The sequence below is a fragment of the Bos indicus x Bos taurus genome, chromosome 26, assembly GCF_003369695.1.
Source record: "Bos indicus x Bos taurus breed Angus x Brahman F1 hybrid chromosome 26, Bos_hybrid_MaternalHap_v2.0, whole genome shotgun sequence".
Taxonomy (NCBI): Eukaryota; Metazoa; Chordata; class Mammalia; order Artiodactyla; family Bovidae; genus Bos; species Bos indicus x Bos taurus.
Genome location: NC_040101.1, coordinates 14,324,063 through 14,349,959, shown reverse-complemented (window position 1 = coordinate 14,349,959; position 25,897 = coordinate 14,324,063). Strand labels below are relative to the sequence as shown.

At 39.1% G+C, this 25,897-nt stretch overlaps 1 protein-coding gene across 2 annotated transcripts in view; it reads right to left on the bottom strand.

The window, feature by feature from the left end:
* Positions 1-314: 314 nt before the first annotated feature.
* PDZD8 (PDZ domain containing 8) overlaps positions 315-25,897 on the bottom strand; it is an 82,624-nt gene continuing 57,041 nt past the window's right edge. For both annotated transcript variants that reach the window (XM_027529122.1, XM_027529123.1), the window contains 2 exons: positions 8,752-8,914; positions 315-5,012 (listed from right to left, as the gene is read on the bottom strand). In XM_027529122.1, the coding sequence (XP_027384923.1) occupies positions 2,812-5,012; positions 8,752-8,914 (2,364 nt within the window). In that variant the 3' untranslated portion in view covers positions 315-2,811. The remainder of the gene's footprint in view (positions 5,013-8,751; positions 8,915-25,897) is intronic.

The window sequence follows — 25,897 nt, the reverse complement described above, 5'->3', positions numbered from 1 at the left end:
TGAATTGATTTTAAAATAATGCTAAAACGTTGCTCAACTTAACTGTCTAAACATTCATCTGAATACCAATATATGGAAAATATACTTTAAATAGTCTCATTACTCCTAGATAGCAGAGGCAAATAGATAAATCTGATATTTCACAGCATAAAAAAAGAGTAAAACCAAATTTAATGCTTTTAGACAATTTTCAGAATAGCAATTTTGTTTAGCAAAAGTGGACTTTTTAAGCTTGTTTTCATGGTCCAATTATACAGGCAATAATTCCACAAAGATGCAGTATTTTTTTCAGATGTCGTTAAATGAAGATATTCTTGTTTTCTTGGTAGTTTTTATTTATTATTATTTTTAAGCTATTGATAACATAGCATGGCAGAAAGATTACATCAGGAATGTGATATAATACAACTGTTTTCATTGAAGCTGTAGACCTTACTATTCCCTAGACGGCTGGGAGGGTTCCCCTCCCTTGCCCTAAAATACAACTGTGATGCCTCTCTTGCCTCTCACCAGTAAATAGAAAAATATCGCACTACGCTGAAGGTACATTTTACAACTGTCATTAGCAGCATTTCTGAGCTTTCCATAATTGTGGTTCTACAGAGTCAGACACTTTAAAAACATGAGCAAGATTTTTATGAAAGCAAAGTTTTGCATTATTTCTACAGCTGTTTCAAATGCATCCATTTCAGCAGCATGCTTGGATGTCACTAAAACTTCCATGGTATAATCCAAAACCACCAGTCACTTACTCTGCTGTCAGTGGTAAGTGATTTTTTTATGTTAAGATGAAAGTTTGTGATCACACTGGGCAGATTAAACTATTGTTTACAGAACAGTATTTTAGCTTTCAGTGAATTTGGTGTATAGAGACTTCTATAGCAGTGTTCTTTTAAAATGCAAGCATGCTTAAACAAAAAAGGGGGCATACAGAGATATATTTTTGTTACAAACTTGGCCAAGAAAGGTATTTAGTTTCCTTATATTTTACTTGATAATAAAACAGCAAGAATGAGAACTGACTACTGATTTTAAAACTGGAATAGCTTTTCTACCCATAAAAATGTTTTTACCATCCACGTAAGTCATCCCTTTTATTTGAACAGCTTTTTACTATTCAGAGAACTTCCACAGTTATGCTGTTGTTATCCTCACAACAATTCTGTGAGGTAGTTAAGAGGAAGTTTTGGTTTATTTCTACTTTAGAGCCGGGGAGAGTGCAGCATGGAGCCCTTCTGTGGCTTGCTTAGGGTTACACAGTTTGCTAATGGCCAACAGAAGAGCTTCAACTTAAACTCTTGTATGGAATCCTGGGTTATGGACCTGGGCCAGAATCCTTACTATTATATGATGCCTTTTCCTGCCAGTTATAAAAGCTGTGCTATCTAGTTTTAAATTCATGTCAGTTTCACTATATAGCAATTATCATAGTAGCTACCTACGAAAGGGAAAAACATGTACATATCTTTTATTGACACATAAAAGGCCAAAACTTTTATGGTATACCAACAAAGGTCATGCTCACATGTTTTCCCTCAGTCACATGTTACCGAGGCTCCACACAATGAACTATTCCAGTAGACCTTCCTTTTAAGACACCTGGTCCCAATTCCTAGGTATCTATGCTCTCCAATTTTTTTTTTTTTTAAATGAATAAAAGTCTGAACTATAGAAGCATTCAGAATGATCATTCCTTTAAGTCTGCAGATATCAGATAAAACAATAAATGTTATTTTGCATGATTCCTTTCATTCACAACATTCTCATGCATGAAAAAATTTCTAAAACAAAATAGCCAAACCAGATATCAACAAGGTCATTTTAAGAACAGTCCTCTGAAACTTCTAATATCCTTGCACATGCTTTATTTCCTATGGGAGAACTGAAGCTGAAAAACAATCATAAATGTTTAAAACTTCTACTTGAAAGTATCAATATTTTGAAAGATTATATTTCAAAATCCTATGGTTATTGTTTTTTCTTTTTTAGTAATCTTGTTATCCTCTCAAAATTCTTAACCAACTGCATTCTATATTTACTCCCTATTACATTTTGTTTTTCAATGCAAGCTCTTCAAATTAATCACTATATTCTTACTATACTTAAACTGCACAGAAGCTTTAGAAAAAAATTTCACAGAAGCATAAAAAACAAGCAATATATGTAATTTTTTTTTTTTTTTTTTTTACTAAATCAACATAACTAACTAAAGCTGCAGCATCTGCTTTCATATTACATTTGGCAAAATCAAAACAGAAAGCATCACCTCCAAACCCCAAAATAACAAAAATCTCAAGCAAGTAGAAATGACAAACTTTATAACACAAAGTAAGATTCAAAACCTATTCCCTCAATGATTGCTGTTGTCAAGTTGGGCATGCAGCAAATTTGTTGTACAACCGTGATGGAAGTGAAAATATTTCAAGAATCTGGACAGTATGCTATTTAACACTAATTCAAAAACTAGGAAGAGGAGGGGGAAAAAACACAATGAGACATCACACATACATAAACACAAAAAGTCAGCTTACATAATTACATAATTAGAAAAAGTTAAAAATAAATTAGTAAAAATAAATTCCCAGTATAAACCCAAAAAAGCATAGCTATAAATGCAATCTGAAACAATCAATTTAGTGGGCTGGTCATGTTTTTGCTGGAAAACCACCTTTTCCACTCTAGTTCTCACGCAAGTAAGTAACTGTGAAGAAGCAGGCCAAAGTGCATAATAAGAGGGTTTAAATGTGGTTGTATCTATGGTACTTTAGATGCCACTTTTCCTCAATCACTTGCAAGTTTAAATATGGACTGTTACACAGACTCAGATGGGCCAAATAAGTCATCTGATATGCTACTGAATGGCTGAGAGTCTATGAGTTGGGTTATTTCACTGTCGAGGTCTTCTTCTGTGTCATCTGTGTACTTGCTGATTTTCTTGGAGTGCTGGTCTAAAGACAGACTTTCTAAAGATTCAATATCTTCAATGCCTGCTCTGTAGTGGATCATGAGAAGTGTTAGAGCTTGTAGTCTTTCACCAGATTTAGCCAAAGACGCAGAAAGAAGTGACTTTTTCCTTGTATCAGTTGTCTCTTTTTCGTCTCTAACAAGGGAATTATTATGTTCCAACTCCTGATCAATTTCATTCTGCAGTTTATCTAGCATGAACTCTAGTTTCTGAATCCTCTCCTCTGTAGGCAAGCCCCTGTACAGATCACGACCGATCTCTTTAACGGCAATGAAAACGCTATCATCCAGACCACCCTCCTTTCTCACTAACTTTATTCCTGCGCTGTTGCCCCGTTTAGAAGGGCTGTTTGAACCACAGACCTCTGTGTCACTGCCTTCATTGTCTGATGTGTTGGGTGTGTGTTTTGGTGAAGGTTCTACTAGATCAGTTCCTGGCTCAGACAGGCGGGTTTTGGAGACTGGACGCAGGTTTAACAAACGAGAGCTTGTATTGATAATATGTCTTGTCAAACCTGTTGTTCTGTTGACTGACTTCCCAGCTTCAGCATCAACACGGGGGGGCAGGCCTAAGAGGGTTTCTTGTCCTTCCAGCCTGAGATTTTTCAGGGCCCGGTCTATCCGCTGATCTGTCGCTCCACAAAGAGGAGTCTCAGCTAGACACTTTTCCTGACATTTTTTATGGCAGACATAAGCACAGAACATACACTGGGAAGCAGCTTTAGTCCAGACTTTTTTCTTACAGTAATCACACCAAGTCGGGTTCTGGAACTGAGTGTCCTGGAAACTGTGTTTATTTTCTGTTAAACCCATTTGTCCAACAAAATGCTCCTCTTTAGGCAGGGCAGACACCTCTTCGACCAAATGGAGTTCTTTTTCTTTCTCTAAGTTAGTAACTACGTGGTCTGGCTCTCCTTCTTTCAAATATTTGAAATGAACAGTAATGTCACCGTAGCAGAATTTGTCATTGAACCCCTTCTGCATACTCAAATTGCGTAGTGCGGTTCTCGTGACCATGGCCTTAGGTGACGGGGCTTCCAGTCTGAACTTGGAAAGGTACTCCATGTTTGAAGTGGCTAAGCATCCTAACGCCACCTCTTCAAGTTTCAAGCTCACGTGCCCCAAGCAGATGAGACCCCCTAGTTTGAAAGGGTCCCTGCACCACAGTGCGATGTTTAAGTACCTGTGGCAGGCTTCTATGTCAAAGAAACAGCTGGCTTTGGTTCTTGTCCATTTTCCCAGCTTCTTGCGATAAGGAATTTCCGATGATTCCCACGTTTGATGGTCATCTGAACTGTCCTTAGGTGGGCAGGCGCTTTCAGAAGTCAGATCTTTTGCCACTTCTTGCTTGGCTAAAAACTGCTTAGCTGCAGCTGCTTCTTCTATGTGATCCAGATTCTTCACTTGCTTTTCAGCAGGTTTATCTGCAGGAGGCGGTGGCAGCACCTTCTCTGGCTTTTCAACAGAAATATCTGGTTCGGCCTGAGTCGGGTCATCAGAAGAAGGCAAAGGAACTTTGACTTGTGGTCGTGGTGGCACAGGTGGTTTGAAAGAGGGTCCTTGGGTGGGTTTTGACACTTGTGCTGGTTCTGTTACCTCGGAAGATTTGAGGGCTAAGGGCTTATTTCCTTCTTTGGATGGAAGTTTTGGTGGTGGTGGGTAACTTCCTACAACTAATTTACGGTTTAGAACAGGTGATATAGTTCCGAGAGGTTTAACAGAAAGTGTTGTTGGAGTACGTTTGGGGCTGTGACTTAGTGACTGTGCCTCCTCTCTGGCTTCAGTTTGTGCTCTGACATCACTTGCTAAGTCTTCAAATTCAGAATCCAGGTCTCTATTTTCAGCATCTACTGCCAACCCAGTTGCTTCCTCTTCAAAGTTCGGTTGGCATGAGCCTGACAGAAAGTTTTCTTCCAACTGTCCAAAGTTATCTTGCAGCACTGTACCCTGATTACTCTGGCCCACAGGCCTCTCATAATACACCAGCACTCGGTCACCAGCCTGCTTGATGAGCTTCAGCACCTGCAGTGTAGATGTGATTTTCACGCCTGTTTTAAGATTTTAAAAGGGAAAACATAAAATTACTGCAGTAAAAATTACCTAAATTCACTAAGTATAACTGCCATTAATTCGTGATCATTTAACTAATGGAAAAGCAACAGTGAGAACTCTAACGTATGTTGTGGGCTTATGGATACATCAGTGTACTGGTTCTTAAACTCTGACTGCTCCAGTGTCCTGGAAATGTTTACCTTTCCAAACCAAATGATGCCATGAAAATCTTAGGAGGGTGTCCAGCTGCTAACTCCTAACTGCTTCCCATTCCTTTCTAGGTTTAAATGACATTTTTTCCTCAGTTTGAATTGAAGTGAACCGAGTGAAACCTATTGAAAAGGATTTTATTAATGGTTAAACCAGGCTTAAAAATGATGGGAAACTGTGATTCTACTGAAGGAAATTCTACAGCGCTTCAGGGATTATAAGCTAGTGATAAATGATTCAAATTAAGAGACCGGTGCTTGAACTAAACTTAGCAAAACACTATGCTGTGAATAGTGGATGCTTACTGGTTCTATTAGCCCTACCCATGAAACGAATCTTTTTCAGGACGAGAAAGAATAAGGAAGGGATAGGAGGGCGTTAAAGTTAACCAAGTTGTTTATTACCTGTATCTGTATCAATAATACCTATCTTAAGTTTTCATTCTAGTTTCTGATAGGTGCTATATTAATTCAAAAGGCACAGAAAGCAGCACAGTGGAAAGTCTCCCCTCCCTGAGGCAATGAAAGCTAGCAGCTTCTGATGCATTCTTCTAGGGACATTCCAGGTGTAACTTTAAAAGGTCTCCCCGCCCTCCCTCAAACAGTACTTACCTAAGCAATCCCCTTCTATAGGACTTAAGAGAAAGGTGAGTCTTGGCTTTCCAAAGATCCTACAGCCATCCTCAATAAATCAAAATAGTATCAGCCCCATCTAATAACCTGACTTCAGAGTTCCCCAACCTCAATATTCTCCAGCTGCCCAGGCAAGAGAATGCTTTAGATCTGGTCATCACTTGGAACTTTTCCACATCAAAGATCTTCTACTTGGAAACGAACTTCTGATCACAGTCTCCTATTTCCACCTCTAACAAGCCTGTCTGCTAACTAAATCTGTTTTGAGGTAGTGTCCATGTCTGGTCATTCCTCCTTTTGCTCTCATGGTCCAGCTGGTCCACTTGCCTCCCTCCCCAGGCTCAGTCTCAAGACCTTAATGGTGTTCACATCAAGCTTTTTTATGCTTTTGCCCTAGCCCTCTCCTCTTCACCATAATGGTGTTCACATCAAGCTTTTTTATGCTTCTGCTCCAGCCCTCTCCTCTTCTACCATCTGCCTGTCCCGATGATCCCTAGCTGGGCTAGCCCCCTCCCTGCCGCTGAGCTTCCTACCTGGAGACAGCATCAAGTTATGCCATCTGTCTCCAGAGTGCTTTTCAGTGCTGCTTTAGCATTCTTTGAATTGGTCTCTAAACAACTAAGTCTCCAAACACCAGCTTCAAACCTTTCTTATTCCCCTGAAACCCACCGTTCCTGCTCTTTTATTCTATAGATGACATCACTTTATTTACTGAAAAGACCAACAAACGGCTGCCTTTTCTCCCTGCCCATCATTTTCCAGACTGAGCTGTCTGAGAGGGAAGCCGCCCTTCACCTGTACTCTGGATTCTGTCCCCCATCTCCTTCAGGACTTTGCTCTGTCGATTATTCTTGCTGAAATGTTAATTCCTGTCCTTCTTTTCCTTTAAAACCTTCCATTTCCTGGGTTTTACAGCACTGTGGTGATTGAGCTCTGATCGCCTCTCCTTACCCACCCCCCCCCCCGCCCTGACCTGTATTGGTCCCTTGTATGAGCCGTCCCCGTGGTTTTGTTGCTGGCTTCCCCGACCGCTCTGCTCTCTCCCTAGATCACACCCATTCAGTAGTCTCAACCACCAACTTTTTCTCTGGGTGGCGGCCCCTCTTCTTCAATCTAGTCATACATTCCCAAAGGCTTCTGGGTATCACCACCTGGATGTTTTGTTGATAAAGTTAAAACTTCTCTTGGACATTCTCATCTTGCTGTCCTCACTAGTACATGAATCAATCTGCTGCCCTCCCAGTTAACCTGATTTGAATCGTGGAGATGGTGGACTCGAGATTCATTCTGCTGTGAATCCAAGAGTTCCAGTCCATTTTCCTTCCTGGCTCAGATGCTCCTGACCGCTTGTTTCAACTACAGTAGTAAACAGCTTTTTACTATGATCCTCACTTAGAGCGTCCTTATTTTAATCACCAAACATATGCTGCTTCCCAACTTTCCTAAAACACTGGTTCAAAACCCTTTAGCTAAACTCAATCATACGGAAATCAAGAGCTAACATGACTTCATGATTCATCCAGCCTTCAGCTCTACTCTCCCCTCTAACCACACTATGTTCCAGCAAAATTGTAGTCTGACATAAAAAATAAATCCATCTGAAGATCTGAGGTAGGCACAACTTCACATCAATCTAAACTCATCCTTCGGAACCAGCCAGCCAAATTTGGCTTATTTTCCTTTTCGAATATTTCAAATATACACAAGAGCAGAAGAAATAGTAAAATGAACTCCATCATTGAGCTATTTAAGCTATAACATTTTGTCAGTTTTATTTCAACTATCACCAATCCTGTTACTAAATATTTTTTAAATGATACATACCTACATAAATGAAGTACAGTGATTAAAAAAAAAATGTGTATTATACCTGCCCCTTATCTCAATATTATAATTTTTAACAAATGTTAGACATGAAGACGTGGCTTCTGTTTTTTCACCCCATCTATATTTATATTGCTTGGATTTACTTTTGATAATTTTTCAATATTTTGAAAATTAAAAAATTTTCATTATTTTATTGTCATGATGGATGTGAATTAAAACAAAGGCAGAGTTTCTTTGACATATAACCAAAGACAACTGCTCCTTAATTTGGGAACTAACCTACCTGGTTGTTTATTGTCTTAGCTGTGAGAGAATATTCTACATAGCCTTTAAAAGCTCAACTGTAACCAACCATGTGTTTAAAAAAATCTCTTGACAAGTCTAGAATGGGTGGGCCTGGTACTACAAAGATCTGAAAAGGTTTAGACTTTTCCCCACTGGTGTCCGTAAGTTAGCCTTATTGATAATTTACATGCAAGCAAATGATCTTCCAATCAATAGATTTGCAGTTTTTATTATACCAATGCAACTGACAGGAAGGCATGCAGGTGACACGTTTTCCTGCCAGTGACAGTGACTTGGGCTGCACTCTGAATGTCAGTCCATCAACCAAAGGCTGGCCAATAAGGCCAGCAAACGGGGGTCGCAGGAGAGATCAGGTATGCCCTGTTAGACAAGGAAATCTCTCTCCCGTTCATTATCTAGTCCTAAGTGATGGGGGTAGCAGTGCTAATTCTGTCAGTTTTAGGCTCAGAGTAGTAATGGTGGTGAACATACAGAAAGATAATTGTTGACCTGCCCTTTCATACTCAGTTAAAAACAGAGAAGTAAAAGAAGGAAAATGGTCTAAAGAGGAAGTATTTTAAAGATTTATACATTAGAACTAAAATGATACCTATTTCAAATTTTTAAGGCTTCCTTCAGATTTTTATTTATAGTAATGAATTTTTTCCCATTATAAAAGTAATGTGCTTACAGAAACAAAGAAGGAAGAGGAAAAAAGCCCCACATCTACTCTCTGGTTTTCTTGGTAAATGTCAAGTAAACTGCACATCAGCATAATTACCTCCAATAGCAATCAGTCGATCTCCCCGCTGAAGGTTAGCAATTGCAGCAGGTGAATTTGGGGCCACAGTCTCAATTATGACGTGCCCAGCATAGCCATCAGTTGACTGGACAAGACGAAGTGTAAGTCCGACACTTTGTAAATTCCCCTTTATTAATTCAACCTTTGATAAAGAGAAAAAAATGAAAACAGATTCAGTGGGTTCACAGTGGTGGAGTGAAAACACGAACACACAGAGCACTACAGCTGATGCTTTTACGCCATGGTGATTATTACAGACCGATAAAAGGTAGGAAATCTCTATTGTGACAACAGAAACTAACCTATGCTCAGATTGCACATGTGGGCCATTGGCAACATGAAACACCTTATCTTACATATGTTAGGAAAGATGCATGCTTGGTGTAGAAAATTTGAAAATAAGGCAAAATGAAAAGAAAATCACTCCTAGAACTGCTGTATTTCGTACTTTCTCATATATAATATATATATGTGTGTGTGTGTGTATATATATATAAAGTTGAGATCCCATTATAAATATAATCCTGAATCTTGCTTTTTTGAAATAAAATGGGAATAATCTTCTATTAATATCTACTAAGATGTGCTTGGGAACTTCCATTTTTTGTAGTATATTGTTAAATTTTTCGGGGGTGGGGGGGAGTTCATGCTCATGTTTTATTAAGAGTTATCTTGTGAAATATCCTGTTCTAACTCATCAAGATAATTCTGTTTTCTAAAGAAATACCATCCAATTTATGAGTATGTCTCTCAGACTCATATCATCTATAAATTAAAAAAAACAACATATACTATCTGTTCTCATTTGAATCACTGATTTAAAAAATGGATAGAATACCACAACCCTCTAGATGACAAGAATTTCATCTGTGTTTATTAAGCTAAATTATAAATCAGTCTAATTGTATTATCATTCAGGCCATGTCTATTCTTCAAGCTATCTCATGAAGGACTCTGCCAAATAATCTGCTAATGTCCACATATATCACTGTCCGTAGTGCTTTAATTGATAAATCCCACTTAGAAGCCAGAAATTCAATTCCCCTACCTAATGATGCTGGCCTAATGATGTTACTGAAAGTTGTTCTTTTATATGGGTGTTAATAGATTTTGAAAGGTTATTTTTATATTAAGGAAAATCTTACCAATATTAATAACATGTTCAAGAAATGGGAAATGTAGTCAAGTTTTTAACTATTTAAAAGTTTACCAAAAAATCTACTGAAACAATCCTTCCATAAAACATTATTTCTGTTTAAACCTCCAAAAACATTGGTCCAATTCTTGCCTCATGATATAGTAAATATCACCTTATAATGTTAAAAGCATTTGTCAGTTAATAAAGCCCTAAAGAAAACTTTCTCTCAAATCCATGAACCTATATATATTCTTAATATACAGAGTACCAAAGCTTAAAAAGAATGCAAATTCTTCTACTTTCAAAAAGTTAACAATGATAAATGGATAAAAAAAACGCTAAACTGTATGAGACTGAGAACTGTAAATTTTAAAAATTAACATTTAGAACGTGCTTTTTTGTGATCTCGTCTCTTTGTTCCTTAAGTGGAATGGAGATGGGGGACGGTGGGGTTGAGAAGGGAATTGAGTCCAATACAGGCTTCTGCGCGATTCAGTCTCTTCATTTATTTTCTCCCTGCCAATCACATTATTTCCTTTGCTTTTCTTATTTCAAATGATCCTTGAAGTAAACATTCCAGATGGAAAAAAGGTTTTTAGTAGGAATAATTAATAAGGGCAAATACTAAATTACTTCCTTCTCCCAACTTTTATACTGATTACTAGTAAATGCTCTTAATTTCATACATAGGGTACAGAGCTTAAGACATTATTTATTTCATCTCCTTTCTTATTAAAAGCTTATTTCCTTTTAAGCTAATACCACTGACCCATCTACTTTCAGAATTAGTTCCAGCCTTCTCTGATACACAAATTTAAAACTTACAATTAAGTTGTGACAATGATTCAAAAGTTTTAAAGTATAAAAACCCCTAATAATTAAAAACCTGAGAAAAATTTTAAAGAAAATATTTAAAAATGAATATCACACAAAATTTTTATTTTAATGAAAATTTAAGATACTGTTTACAAGACCACTCAAATATCCCATACTTTTAAAACAAAACTGACATGTCCATTGGGGTGAAACTATTTTTAAATTAAGAATAGCAAAATAATTATATAATTCTCCCCTATATACATGTATCTACATTTTAAATTTTTATATGATTATTGGATATACCATGTACTATAAAACATATGACAAAATAGAAACTTTTAAATGATGAGGTGAAAATAGAAATCCTAAATATTTTCCTTACATCTGGTAACAAAATTTTAGGGAATTTCACTAGTAGATGAAGATAATAATCATAATCAAGTGGAATTGATTCAGGAATTCAAGGTTGATTCAAGCAGCCAGGAGTCAATAGTGTAAGTCACTTTCTACTTTCTAAACTCTATCATCAAAATTGATAACTATTATATTCATTTTTAAACTATTTTAAGCCATCAAGGTTAACTGAAAGTCAGCTATTTTTAAAACATTATAACTATATAAATATTATTTATTGAGAATCTAGACATCTTTACATTTTCTGCCTTGTAGAGTCTTTTGTTTTTCTTGGAGGTTTTCTTAAAACAACAGCTTTCACTTTAAATGTAGGGTTTATGTAATAAGTACTGTTTCTGCAATTAGCTCTTAAATGCACCTATCCATTTGTTTACATATTAAATTATTTAGCATTCAAAGGGAAGTTTTTCTTTACCTCTCCCTCATTCCTGCCTAAAAGAAGCCAGTTAATAAATGCAGAAAGAATGATTAAATTTGAAAAATCACTCTTTTATAATCTCCCAAAAGGGGAGAGAAGCATTTAGATTAAAAAAGAGAGAGACAAACACTAAAGAGATGTAACAACACAATGCAATGTGTGAATCTTGGTAAGACGTAAGAATAAGGGGAAAACGAAAACTCACAAAAACATTATGGGACATTGGGAGCATTTTAATATAGACAAACAAATTAAGGAATTATTAATTTTTTATGTGTGATGATGGTTATTGTAGCATCTATCCACCAATAGAACATGTAGTAAAATGTTCTATTTTTAGAAGATTCATACTGAAATACTTAGAGGTGAAATAAAATGTCTTCAACAATCCTTGCCTATGACTTTAGGCAAATATTAAGTTCTGTGAATGTCATTGACAAAATGACATGTCTTTTTTATATGTGGAGCTGTGAAAAGTTTCAGTATTTATTATTATTCCTATTAGTAAGACTTGGCATCACTAGTCAAAATGGGATACAAAAGTAAATTTAAAAACCAATCTGCTGTAAATGAACTTAATATACTGCTCAACAAACAAGGCAAACATATCATAAAACAAACATTGATTCAGGACATTAGAATATTTAAACTATTTTATATCGTACAAACGTTAATTTACTTTTATAGGATCAAGACTGAGAAGCTAAAAATAATTTTATGATCACATAAAATTTAAAAACTTTAAAAACTGTCTCGTTAGAAAAGACAAAGATGGTGACTGATGTCAACATTCAATAAGAAAACAGCTGCTGGTTCAAACCCACTAGGAGAAGAATGGGCTCAAGCATGGTCTTTATTAATATTTCTGAAATCTAGAAACCAGCACAGTGATGATAAATATCTACTTTTTCACAAAATAATGTTTTTGTATTTCTATCGAAATTATGTTTCTATCCCACTAGAAAGTTCCCTCTATAGAAGACTAAAGACATAGCAAATTAAAGGGGAAGGAGTCAAGAAAAGCAATAGCAGGGAGATAAAAAAACTGTATTTCTTATGGACAAATAAGAACATATATTTTGAATGAGGAGAGTGAAAAAGTTGGCTTAAAACTCAACATTCAAAAAACAAAGATCGTGGCATCTGGTCTCATGACTTCATGGCAAATAGATGGGGAAACAATGGAAACAGTGACAAACTTTATTTTTTTGGACGCCAAAATCACTGCATCACGGCAGATGGTGACTGCAGGCATGAAATTAAAAGACGCTTGCTCCTTGGAAGAAAAGCTATGACAAACTTAGGCAGCATATTAAAAAGCAGAGACACTACTTTGCCAACAAAGGTCCGTCTAGTCAAAGCTGTTTTTCCAGTAGTCATATATGGATGTGAGAGCTGGACTTTTAGGAAGCTGAGCACCAAAGAATTGATGTTTTTGAACTGTGGTGCTGGAGAAGACTCCTGAGAGTCCCTTGGGCTGCAAGGAGAACAAACTAGTCAATCCTAAAGGAAATCAGTCCTGAATATTCATTGGAAGGACTTACGCTGAAGCTAAAGCTCCAATACTTCGGCCACCTGATGTGAAGAACTGACACACTGGAAAAGACCCTGATGCTGGGAAAGACTGAAGAGGGGAAAGAGGAGGAGACAACAGAGGGTGAGATGGTAGGATGGCATCACTGACCTGATGGACATGAGTTTGAGCAAGCTCCGGGAGTTGGTGATGGAAGGTAAGCCTGGCTTGCTGCAGTCCACGGGGGTCACAAAGAGTCGGACATGACTGAGTGACTGAACTGAACTAAACTGAATTAATTACAGTAAAACACCTTTTACTGGGAAAAAGAAGTAGCCTTTCAGAGAACATTTCATTACCTATCATGGAATCCTTCATATTCTGATTATCCTACAGAGAAAAAGTCCTATAGGAAGTTATTTTATAAATGTATAAATAGTTTTCAATTAATGTATAAAGAGTATACATGTATAAAGAATATAGCAACTAATATCTAGTTGCTATAAACATGTTCCTGAACGAGTACTTTGTAGCACGGCAGATATTTTATAAGAGAAATAAGAAATGAAATTAATACTTACCATAGGCTTGGTAAAATAGACACTAATGTCTGCCAAATTCTCCTCTCTGGGACTATGACTGCAACCCTTTAGTCCTTCCTACAGTTACAGTGGGAACAGCCATGCTTACATAACATGCTTCTACTGCCTTGCCTCATTGGATGGTCCAGGGCACCAACCTGGCCCAAGCTGTATCAATCAGAGTCCTTTCCTGGCTGGTAGGTATTCAGATTGAGAGATTCCTTGAATGGAATAAACATAAACATGGCTATAGGTGTCTGTGTATCTTCTTAGGGGCTGTGAAGGGGAGAAAGCCAGTCTAGAGTGAAGAATAAAGCACTGAACAGCCAGGAGCAAGGAGGAGAGTGGTTTAGTTTCTGGTTCCAGTTTGCGGCTAAAGCCTAGCTGCATTCCTACTGAAAGCGATGCAGAACCTAGCCCACACAACCCTGAACAGTGACCGGGACAACTGACTGTGGCATGAAACACCATGGAATCCTCAGAGGAAGTACCCATTTTGTGCTTAAGCAAATTTTAGTAGGTATCTGTTTCAAACATGTTCAGGCTGACCAGGCCCTGTGTTAGAGACCATGATATACAATATGTCATAAACTCAAATTGCTGTATTTATTAACTACACAGCTACAAATACATTATGAGTGTAGGGGGGAATCTGCTCGCATCTAGCCAGGGGCCTCTGCTGCCTGCCCCTGCGGGGACTTGGGGCCTGCGAGATGGGTCAGAGAAGGGAGGAGCATGAGGGCCAGCACTGTATCAGCAGCTCCTCCTGACAACACAGGCTGCCTCTTCCATAGACAGGGGCCTGTCTAGCAGCTCAAGGGGACTCGAGGCTTCAGAAGTGGGGTGCTATCCTCACTAAAACCAGGTCCCCCTAAAGCAGAGTTCCCTTACTGAGTTTGTGGTTATTCTATCTAAAGCTGTATTTCCTTTCTTTGTCACCTCTTACTCCAATCCTGTGCTAACTGAACAGCAATCGACTAGAGTCATAGCTAATTTCATGGCTGCAGTCACCATCTGCAATGATTTGCAGTTAGTCATTACTGCTAACATCATTAATGTATCAAAATTACTGTTGTAGATGTCATTTTTAAAGTACAAACTCAAGTTGTTTCTCCAGGGCAAGTTTAGCTAACAACTCCCTGAGGAACACCTGGCCTGAGAATCATAAGCCAGAGACACCCTGACTCCTAAAATTATGATTAAGACATGCCATATACAGTAAGTGAAGAAGAACTAAAGAGTCTCTTGATGAAAGTGAAAGATAGTGAAAAAGCTGGCTTAAAACTCAACATTTAGAAAACTAAGATCATGGCATCTGGTCCCATCACTTCCTGGCAAATAGATGGGGAAACTGGGAACAGTGTCAGACTTTATTTTGGGGGCTCCAAAATCATTGCAGATGGTGACTGCAGCCATGAAATTAAAAGACGCTTCCTCCTTGGAAGGAAAGCTATAACGAACCTAGACAGCATATCAAAAAGCAAAGACATTATTTTGCCAACAAAGGTCCATCTAGTCAAAGTGATGGCTTTTCCAGTAGTCATGTGTGGATGTGAGAGTTGACTATAAAGAAAGCTGAGCACTGAAGAACTGATGCTTTTGAACTGTGGTGTTGGAGCAGACTCTTGAGAATCTCTTGGACTGCAAGGAGAACAAACCAGTCCATCCTAAAGGAAACCAGTCCTGAATATTCAATGGAAGGACTGATGCTGAAGCTGAAACTCCAATACTTTGGCCACCTGATGTGAAGAACTGACTCACTGGAAAAGACCCTGATGATGGGAAAGACTGAAGAGGGGAAAGAGGAGAAGGAGACAACAGAGGGTGAGATGGTTGGATGGCATCACTGACTCGATGGACATGAGTTTGAGCAAGCTCCGGGAGTTGGTGATGGACAGGGAAGCCTGGTGTGCTGCAGTCCACAAGGTCGCAAAGAGTTGGACATGACTGAGCGACTGAACTGACTGACGTACAGTATGTGATTAACAGATATAAATTACTGTATACAAAAGATAAACACCAAAGCAACAAAGATTTACTCTATAGCACAGGGAGCTATATATTCAATATTGTGTAATAACCTATAATGAAAAATAATCTGAAAAAATACATATATAAAACTGAATCACTGTGCTGTATATCTGAAACTAACACACATTATAAATCAACTATAATTCAGTTTAAAAAAAAGAAATGTCATGTAGAACAACCTAGTGGTTACCAGTGCGGGGAGGGAAGTGGGAAGGGACAAGACAGGAGTAGGGGTTAAAAGGTGGCTCAGATGGTAAAGAATCTGCCTGCAATGCAGGAGACCTGGTTCAATCCCTGCATCAGGAAGAGCCCCTGCAGAAGAAAATGGCAACCTACTCCAGTATTCTTGTGTGAAGAATTTCATAGACAGAGGAGCCTGGCAGGCTATGGTCTATGGGGTTGCAAAGAGTCAGACATGACTGAGTGACTACCACCAACACCAGGGGTTAAAAAACAGCAAACTACTATGTACAAAATAAGTAAGCTACAAAGATGTATTATATATGCAGCACAAGGAAGATGAATCTGCCTGCCATGCAGGAGAAAGAAAGAAAGTGAAGTCTCTCAGTCATGTCTGACCCTTTGAGACCCCATGGACTGTGGCCTGCCAGGCTTCTCCCTCTATGGGATTTTCCAGGTAAAAGTACTGGAGTGGGTTGCCATTTCCTTCTCCAGGGGATCTTCCCGACCCGGGGATCAAACCCAGGTCTCGTGCATTGTAGGCAGATGCTTTACCGTCTGAGCTACCAGGGAAGTCCCAGCAGGAGACGTGGGTTCAATCCCTGGGTCGGAAGATCCCCTGGAGCAGGAAATAGCAACCCGCTCTAGTATTCTTGCCTGGGAAATCCCATGGACAGAGGATTTCTGGTGGGCCACAGTCTGTGGGATCGCAAACAGTCGGACATGACTGAGTGGCTGACACACACACACAACAAGGAAGACTGCCAGTATTTTAGAACAACTATAAAGGGTATACAACCTATAGAACGGTGATCATTATGTTGCTCCCCTGAAAGTTATATAATACCTTACATCAGCTATGCCTCAATTAAATCACTAGGTGATGATTAATCTTGTGACTTTCTTACCCTTTAAAATAGCCCCTAAATCAAAGACCAAATTGGACTGGATCTAAGATTTGTCTCCCACTCCCTTGCTTGGCACCCTACAAATAAACCCTCACTTTGATTCATACACCTGTTGTCAATGTTGGGCTCCTACGTCTCGGCACACGAGCCCTGCTCCATAACAAGAGGACCCCCAGGCTGGCAGCTCCAGGTCCTGGAGTGTCAGCGACAGAGAGGCTCTTGCAAGGGTGTAGGTCTAGGCATCTCCAAACTCATAAGCTGCGTCCTCAGGGTCTCCATGAGGCTTGAGCTGCTGTCCCTAGCCCCCAGGAGCAGCACAGTAGGCTTCAGAGTCTGGGAGGAGCAGGGAACTGCTGGAAGACATCCTTGTTGGGCAGGAGTACACCCCTGCTCCCTGCCCTTGTAGTACCCTCATGTGCTAAGTAAAGTGGGCTTTAATATCTGTAACTTGTATCTTAGTAGTTGATTAGACTCTGAACTGTTATGAAGAAATTCTTTAACTGTGCTGTAAACATAATCAATATACCAATCTCTAATAGGAATAGAAAAAAAAATGTAGGATGGAAAAGTGTTTTCTCTGTGGCTTAGCATGTATCGACCTGAATTTTGCTGAAACCAAAAGATAAATTTCTACTGGAACAGAAATACTATTTCCAGTATTCTTTTGCATGATATACCAAAAAAAAAGCTTATCAATTGTCAAGAACTGCTGACACATACTAACTAAACGCAATTACCTGAGCTAAATCACTAGTCAATACATACAAGATTGCAGACAGCCTGCATTTAACTTCACCAATAATGTTGGACTCAGGTTAAAAAAATTCTAACTGTATGTGTACCTGTCTGGTGGACAGCAATTTAGTAAAAACACCAAGATAGCCTTTAAGAGCTCTCACACTCTGACATAATTTTAGCCTTTCCTGGACCCAGCTGTGATGCCTTATTTTCACCTAAGAGGTTGGGAAACAACATATTGATTTTTAAATCCCTTCCTAATAGGGACATAATTTTATATAATGGATAAGAAGAGGATATATTTTAATAACACATCAATATAACTCCTTTACAAACTGTTCTCTTACTTGAGCTTGTAACATTGAGCAAAAAACCAAAAATGCAAGAAAGAATAAAAGGGTCTACGTGAAAGACCCTTGAATTACTGTGACCATGTATACTTCTGAGTATTTGTTCATCAAAAAGCTTCTGAAAAAGACATCATGAGGACTATTTCCTAGCTTTTTAGTAAAGTAGGGGGAAAGGAGGAGAAATGACACAACAGCCTGTACACATACATACACAGCACCTGTATAAAACTGAACTTTTTAACAGATCACCTTTACTTGGCTTGCTTTGGGACATGGCATTTAAATTCTGAATATTTGGGGCCCAGTCAATTATGATTAAAGATTTATCCCCAAACTCTGATTTATATTTGAGAAGTCAAGATTTCTAAAACTAGAACAACTTTTATATTGAATATAAGTTTCTGAGCTGTTTGCAAGGGAAACTTCGAAGTACAACATACTTGGCACAGAGTGTCTGAGAGGTGTAACTTTCTGGTCATTCGCTTGAATACCAGATATCAGATCAATCTGTTTATGGCTACAGGGCACAGAATACAGCCAGGCTTGGGACCAACAGTTTACTGTCCATCTCAACTAGAAGCAGCAATGAGGCCGTTGAAGAGCTAGAGCCAGATTTCACATTTTTTGTGTGTGTGATCATTTTTCTTTTTTTTAATTGGAACATAATTGCTTTACAATGCTGTGTTAGTTTCTGCTGTACAACAATGTGAATTAGCCATATGTATACATAGGGGAAACAGTGGAAACAGTGTCAGACTTTATTTTTCCGGGCTCCAAAATCACTACAGATGGTGACTGCAGCCATGAAATTAAAAGATGCTTACTCCTTGGAAGGACAGTTATGACCAACCTAGATAGCATATTCAAAAGCAGAGATATTACTTTGCCAACAAAGGTTCATCTAGTCAAGGCTATGGTTTTTCCTGTGGTCATGTATGGATGTGAGAGTTGGACTGTGAAGAAGGCTGAGTGCTGAAGAATTGATGCTTTTGAACTGTGATGTTGGAGAAGACTCTTGAGAGTCCCTTGGACTGCAAGGAGATCCAACCAGTCCATTCTGAAGGAGATAGCCCTGGAATTTCTTTGGAAGGAATGATGCTGAAGCTGAAACTCCAGTACTTTGGCCACCTCATGCGAAGAGTTGACTCATTGGAAAAGACTCTGATGCTGGGAGGGGTTGGGGGCAGGTGGAGAAGGGGACGACAGAGGATGAGATGGCGGATAGCATCATTGACTCGATGGACGTGAGTCTGAGTGAACTCCGGGAGTTGGTGATGGACAGGGAGGCCTGGTGTGCTGCGATTCATGGGGTCACAAAGAGTCGGACACGACTGAGCGACTGATCTGATCTGATCTGATACATATATCCCGGAGAAGGCAATGGCACCCCACTCCAGTACTCTTGCCTGGAAAATCCCATGGGCGGAGGAGCCTGGTAGGCTCCAGTCCAAGGGGTCGCTAAGTTGGACACGACTGAGTGACTTCACTTTCACTTTCACTCATTGGAGAAGGAAATGGCAACCCACTCCAATGTTCCTGCCTGGAGAATCCCAGGGACGGGGGAGCCTGGTGGGCTGCCGTCTGTGGGGTTGCACAGAGTCGGACACAACTGAAGCGACTTAGTAGCAGCAGCAGCATACATACATCCCCTCCCTCTTGAGCCTCCTTCCCACACCCCTATTCCACCACTTAATGTCATCACAGAGCATCGCACTGAGGAACTGAACTTCCTGTGCTATAGAGCAGCTTCCTGCTGGTTACCGATTTTACACATGGCAGTGTACATATGCCACTGTTACTCTCAATTCCTCCCACCGTCACCTTCACCCACTGTGTATTTTACCATCTACCACCTTTAAAAATCAAAACCATAATTGATGATTCCACTAACTCCATTAGTTAGTCTTGGGGCTCTAGACTACTGGGTAACTATGCTGCTTCCAAAGATTCAACTGAATTCTCAACTGTTTTCCACTAAAGTTCATCACTCGACCAGAAAAGAGGAGATACTATGTTTATTAGCTGTCTTCTTTCAAACTCTTATCAGCAAAGAGAATTCACAATTTATCGTCTTTTTCACAAAAAAGTGTAACTCTTAAAACATACATATGGCAAATGTCTTGTTTTTATCACTTGGCAAACAACTATCAACTCCCACAAACTTTTTCAAAGACCTGGCATTAAAATTAACCACTTCATAAAGGTTTAAATCATAACAGATCTTAAACTCATAAGCCAGATAAATAAAAAATAAAATAATCTGTCAGATAAAGAGAAGTGCCACCACAGAAGTAAATTTTCATGCCTTGTCCCAAATGATGACAAAAATTATTTTTAAAAGAGATGGGTGTTTCTTAAAAAGGCATATATTAATAGTACAGGGGATAAACCGTAAATTCTCTCACAAAGACTTTACAAGTACACATCTTTTTTGTTAGCTGCTGCTGCTAAGTCCCATCAGTCGTGTCTGACTCTGTGTGACCCCGCAGACGGAAGCCCACCAGGCTCCCCTGTCCCTGGGATTCGCCAGGCAAGAACACTGGAGTGGGCTGCCATTTCCTTCTCCACCAGTTCTATGCTGCTGCTGCTGCTGCTGCTGCTGCTAAGTTGCTTCAGTCGTGTCCAACTCTGTGCGACCCCATAGACGGCAGCCCACCAGAAGCCTCTGTCTCTGGGATTCTCCAGGCAAGAACACTGGAGTGGGGTGCCACTGCCTTCTCCTTCTCTTTTTGTTAGCAGAATGTCTAAATTTTCAGTCATCACATCTTAATGAATAGGTAAAAAAAACAACAAAATAAACAACAAAAATACTGAAATAAACTCAGTACTAGGACCAATTCAAATTCTTCTTTGAAGAAAAACTGCTATGTCTGAGATGGCCTGTATTCAGTATTGGATTTGAATTTTAGCTCTAACATTTACTAGTTTTGTGGTCTCAGGCAAGTGAGTTAACCTCTATGGGTCTTCTTTGTGAAAAGGGGACACTAATATCTACCACCCTGGGGTGTTGTCAAGATTAAATGAACTCCAGGAATAAATGACCAGTACAATCCAGGCACTTTAATTATCTCTGTTCAGGTGGATGAGAAAGACCTCTTTCTCGGATAAAAACACAAGTGAGACCCCTTACATGTTAAAACGGAATGCTAGCTTGGCCACCTGATAATCTTGTCTCTAAGGCAACTGGATGGTAAATTAGGGCTGCATCCTTTCATTGCCTCATCTGAGAGACAACAAAGATGTACAGATATGCTGAGAAAAAAAGTCCATTATAAAAATACAACTGACCTAAGAGATCCAAAGAATAATAATGACCCTTTGCCCAGGTTCAAAGGCTCTTAGGAAAGCAAGCTGAGCCAAATGATTACCTTGCCATACCCTAGGTTTCTTCTCTTTCTTTTTAAACGTGATTGAAGTCTGCATTAATATTTTGATCTGACACAAACATAAGTTTTACACAACCATTCCAGTGAAATAAAAAGCTCTGAAAAGTACATCAAGTCTGAGCTGTTGCAGAAACAATGCAGTGGAACATTTCTGCCCTTTTTAATCCCTTTGTCAAACAGAAACAGCTGATTCTGAATCACCAAGTCAACTCGTAGCTCCATATACTGTCAACCATCCTTCTGCACGGTGATTTACACCTCACTAAGAAAGTATGAGAGCTTTAGAGCTGGACCATTATTTATTTTGAAATAATTTCAAACATACAGAAACATTGTACTAAGGGTTTCAATTCATCCTAAATCCAGACTTACCAATTATTAATGTTTTCCTACTTTTTTCCTCTCTCCTATTTTTTCATGAACCAGTTGAAAATGAGCTGCAGGCATGATGTCCCCTCAGCATTAAATATTTGACTGTGTATTTCCTAACAAGGACATTTTGTTATGTAACCACAGCACAGTTATCAAGGTCAGAAGATTAACATTGATATAATACTATTATCTAATTTATAGCCTTGATAATAGCTGGGATGCAATTTTGAAATACCTACTAAAAGCTTTTCTTTTTTGGGATAATCTTTGATCAAGGAATCATTTAGATCAGCGGTCAGCAAACTACAGTTATTTCTAAAAAAGTTTTATTGGAAAACAGCCACAAGAATTTGTTTATGTATTGTCTCTGGCTGCTTTAGCATTAAACAGGTGAGTTGAGTAGTTCTGAGACTTATCATCTTGCCCACAAAGCTTAAAATATTTCCCATCTGGCCCTTTATAGAAAAAGTGTGCCAAACCATGACTTAATGAATGTGTGTGAATACATACATACATATACACACACAGCCATTATGTATTCTCTACAACATCAAAAAATCGAAAAAGTCCAAATGTTTACCAATAAATGATTGGTTAAATAGATTATAGTACACGGTGGAGTATCATGCAGACATTAAAAAAAATAACACATGTATTGAGATAAAAAATATGCCCTTGGTATATTGCTAAGTTGGGAAAAAAGTAGGTTATAAAATATACAATTTCATTTTATTCTTATTTACAGAACCATATAATACCTGTGTGTATATGCTTGTATCTATAAAGTTCTTCTTAAAAGTTATTAGTGGTTTCTTTGGAAAGTAGGAATATGGCTGGCTTTTACAGCTTTATTTATAGCTTTCTCTCTCTCTTTTTTTTTTAATATGGGCAAAAAAAGAAAGCTCATACCAATTTCCAAACATATATCAATTTTATCTTATATAAATTATTGATTTTACTGTTAAAATACACAAATATCCTCCAACCTCACAAATGAGTGTAACAAAAACTAAAACTCTGCTTCATGACACCTACTTCCTTATGCTCAATGGTTTCCTACTTAGACTTGTGACAACATTCTCATACGTATGCTAAGTCACATCAGTCATGTCCAACTCTTTGTGACCCCATGGACTGTGGCCTGTCAGGCTCCTCTGTCCAAGGATTCTCCAAGCAAGAATACTGCAGTGGGTTGCCATACCTTCCTCCAGGGGATCTTTCCAACCCAGGGATCGAATCTGTATCTCATTGTGGTTCCTGCATTGGCAGGTGGGTTCTTTACCACAAGCACCACCAGGGAAGCCCAAAGTTCTGATCAGTTTACAAAAGATAATCATCAGCTGTGATGAGCAATAGCTAGTTGATCTCTATCTTTCTTCTAATAGCCTTTAAAAAACCTTGTAGATGTTTTTAAAAGTAACCATCTGAAATTCTTAAAACAATACTATCCCTTCAGGAAGCTATTTCCTTGTCCTCCTCACCTTTTTATAGGAAGAATCTAAAAGGGAGAGGGGGATTTATAAGAATGTACAAAATATCAGATAGCACTAAAGACATTGGTGCAAAAGAGGCGGCATTTGGGTCAAGTTCAATAATAATAGTTACTGTTATAGTTACCATGACACTGGGCTAAGTGTCCAACCATTACTAGTATTTCTTTTTTAGAATTATGAAATAACTTGTTCACTGGCACAGAACTAGAGTGGAAGAACCGGACCTGAAGCCACCATTCATGGAGATGGCACACTAATGCAGAACCCCAGCTCTGGAGTCACACTGCCTGGGTGTGCAGACTGTCTTACCATCTGCTTAGCTGGATGATCCGAGTCAGTTACTTTCTCTCTGTGCCTCAGTTTCCTCATACATAAAATGGAGATGATAATAGTGCCTATCCTTGAGGAGTTGTTATAAGAATTTAATGCATGTGTCTTAAAATCCCAAGAGGCACAGAGAAATCACTGGTATCTTCTTATTGCTCCTAAATACCACTGGACTGAACACATGTGGGCAAGGAGCTGTAATACACTGCAGGATCTCTGATAAAACCTAACACTTTTCTAAACTGTCGATTTCCTAGTTCTGTATCCTGCATCTGAGTGTATGACTCAGAAAATGAGCTATCTGGCTAAGTGGATGTCTATGGGAAGGTGCTACTGTGCCTTGAACAGAATGTTTTAGTTCATGACAAAGTAAGAACTTGGGAAATCAGTTTTACTTGGATTGCAGTGAACTGGAGAGTTCTAATAAAAAAAGACCCCAAACCAGTGTTTAGGTCTCATTAGTATTATTTCCTTAACGTGTTCTCAAAGGCTCTTTAAAAAAATTTTTTAGATTCATACTATTCTTTTACGAAACCATTCTGCTTCTCTTTATCCTTGAATAAAGAAATCTAAAAACAGAGTGAAGTGAAGTGAAGTGAAAGTCGCTCAGTTGTGTCCGATTCTTTGCAACCCCATGGACTGTACAGTCCATGGAATTCTCCAGGCCAGAATACTGGAGTGGGTAGCCTTTCCCTTCTCCAGGGGATCTTCCCAACCTGGGGATTGAACCTAGGTGTCCTGCATTGCAGGCAGATTCTTTACCAGCTGAACCACAAGAGATATTCCTGATGAAGTGTTCAACTTACCAGACTTTGAAACTTTGAACAACAGCACTGAAAATATTAAAAACAAATGAACAAAAACCAATAAATCAAAGCAGCACATTAAAAAAAAAATTATCTCCGGACTGACCTCTGACCATCACTATACCCTAACACATTACAGGTACAGTGATGTGTACTCAGCACATCCAGAAGGAGACCTCCTTTCTCCGCTTCCTTTACCCTCCTCATGGCTCTTGTCTTTCTGGTTTTCTCTCTCATTCTCCAAAACCCTCCATTTTCCAGTGGTATCTGAGCCACTCTGATTCTGTTTTCCACTTGCACCATTGTTCTGTTTCAGACTTCCATTACCCTTCACCTCTTCTATTTCAAGTCTTTCCCTTGCAAATCATCCTTGCTTTTACCCATTTGCTGCCAGGTTTAGTGAACATTTTATTACCTACTATATGCCAGATACTGTACTAGGCATTTTAATATACAGAATCTCATTTATCTACAGGAGAAGACAATGGCACCCCACTCCAGTGCTCTTGCCTGGAAAATCTCATTGACGGTGGAGCCTGGTGGGCTGCAGTGCATGGGGTCGCAAAGAGTCAGACGCGACTGAGCGACTTCACTTTCACTTTTCACTTTCATGCACTGGAGAAGGAAATGGCAACCCACTCCAGTGTTCTCGCTTGGAGAATCCCAGGGACGGGGGAGCCTGGTGGGCTACTGTCTATGGGATCACATAGAGTCAGACATGACTGAAGTGACTTAGCAGCATTTATCTACTGGTTCAGTCAGTAAAGAATCTGCCTGCAATTGCAGGAAACCTGGGTTCGATCCCTGGGTAGCAAAGTTTCCCTGGAGAAGGAAAGGGCAACCCACTTCAGTATTCTTGCCTGGAGAATCCCATGGACAGAGGAGCCGGGCAGCCTACAGTCCATGGGATCACAAAGAGTTGGACACGACTGAGCAGTATTTGAGAGACAAATAAAATACTTGTGAATGAGATAGGTTTGGGGACTTTAAGATCCTCCTGCCAATAAGTGAAACAGCTAAGACTCAAAGTGAGAGCCAAGTCTGTTTAAATCAAGATTGTGCTGACATCAGTTTCATTCTAAAAGCCTCCATAACTGCTGTCTGGGAGTTAAGTCAAATTTAACATGATCCCACTGCTTTTACTCTTGTTTTGCATGATCTACCTGCATTACCAAATTCTTTAGCCAACCTGGAGGACTCAGTGCATGCTCACTCACTCAGTTGCTTCAGTTGTGTCCGACTCTCTGTGACCCTATGGACTGTAACCCACAAGGCTCCTCTGTCCATGGGATTCTCCCATGAATACTGGGAGTGGGTTGCAAGAACACTGGAGTGGATTGCCATGCTCTCCTCCAGGGGATCTTCCTGATCCAGGGATTGAACCCAAGTCTTTTTATGTCTCCTGCAGTGGCAGGCGGTTTTTTTTTTTTTTTTTTTTTTTTTACCACTAGCGCCATCTGGGAAGCCCCCAATGTATCCTAAACATGCTCAAACATTCATACTATTTATTTGAATTTACCCCATGTTTTCCACCCTTAAATGCCCTCCCTATTACATTTCAAAATCCTACATATACTGTGAAGCTTGGCTCAAATATCACCTCAAAATATTCTTTCCTGGTTTTCCAAAAGAAAGCTATTTACCCTCCAAT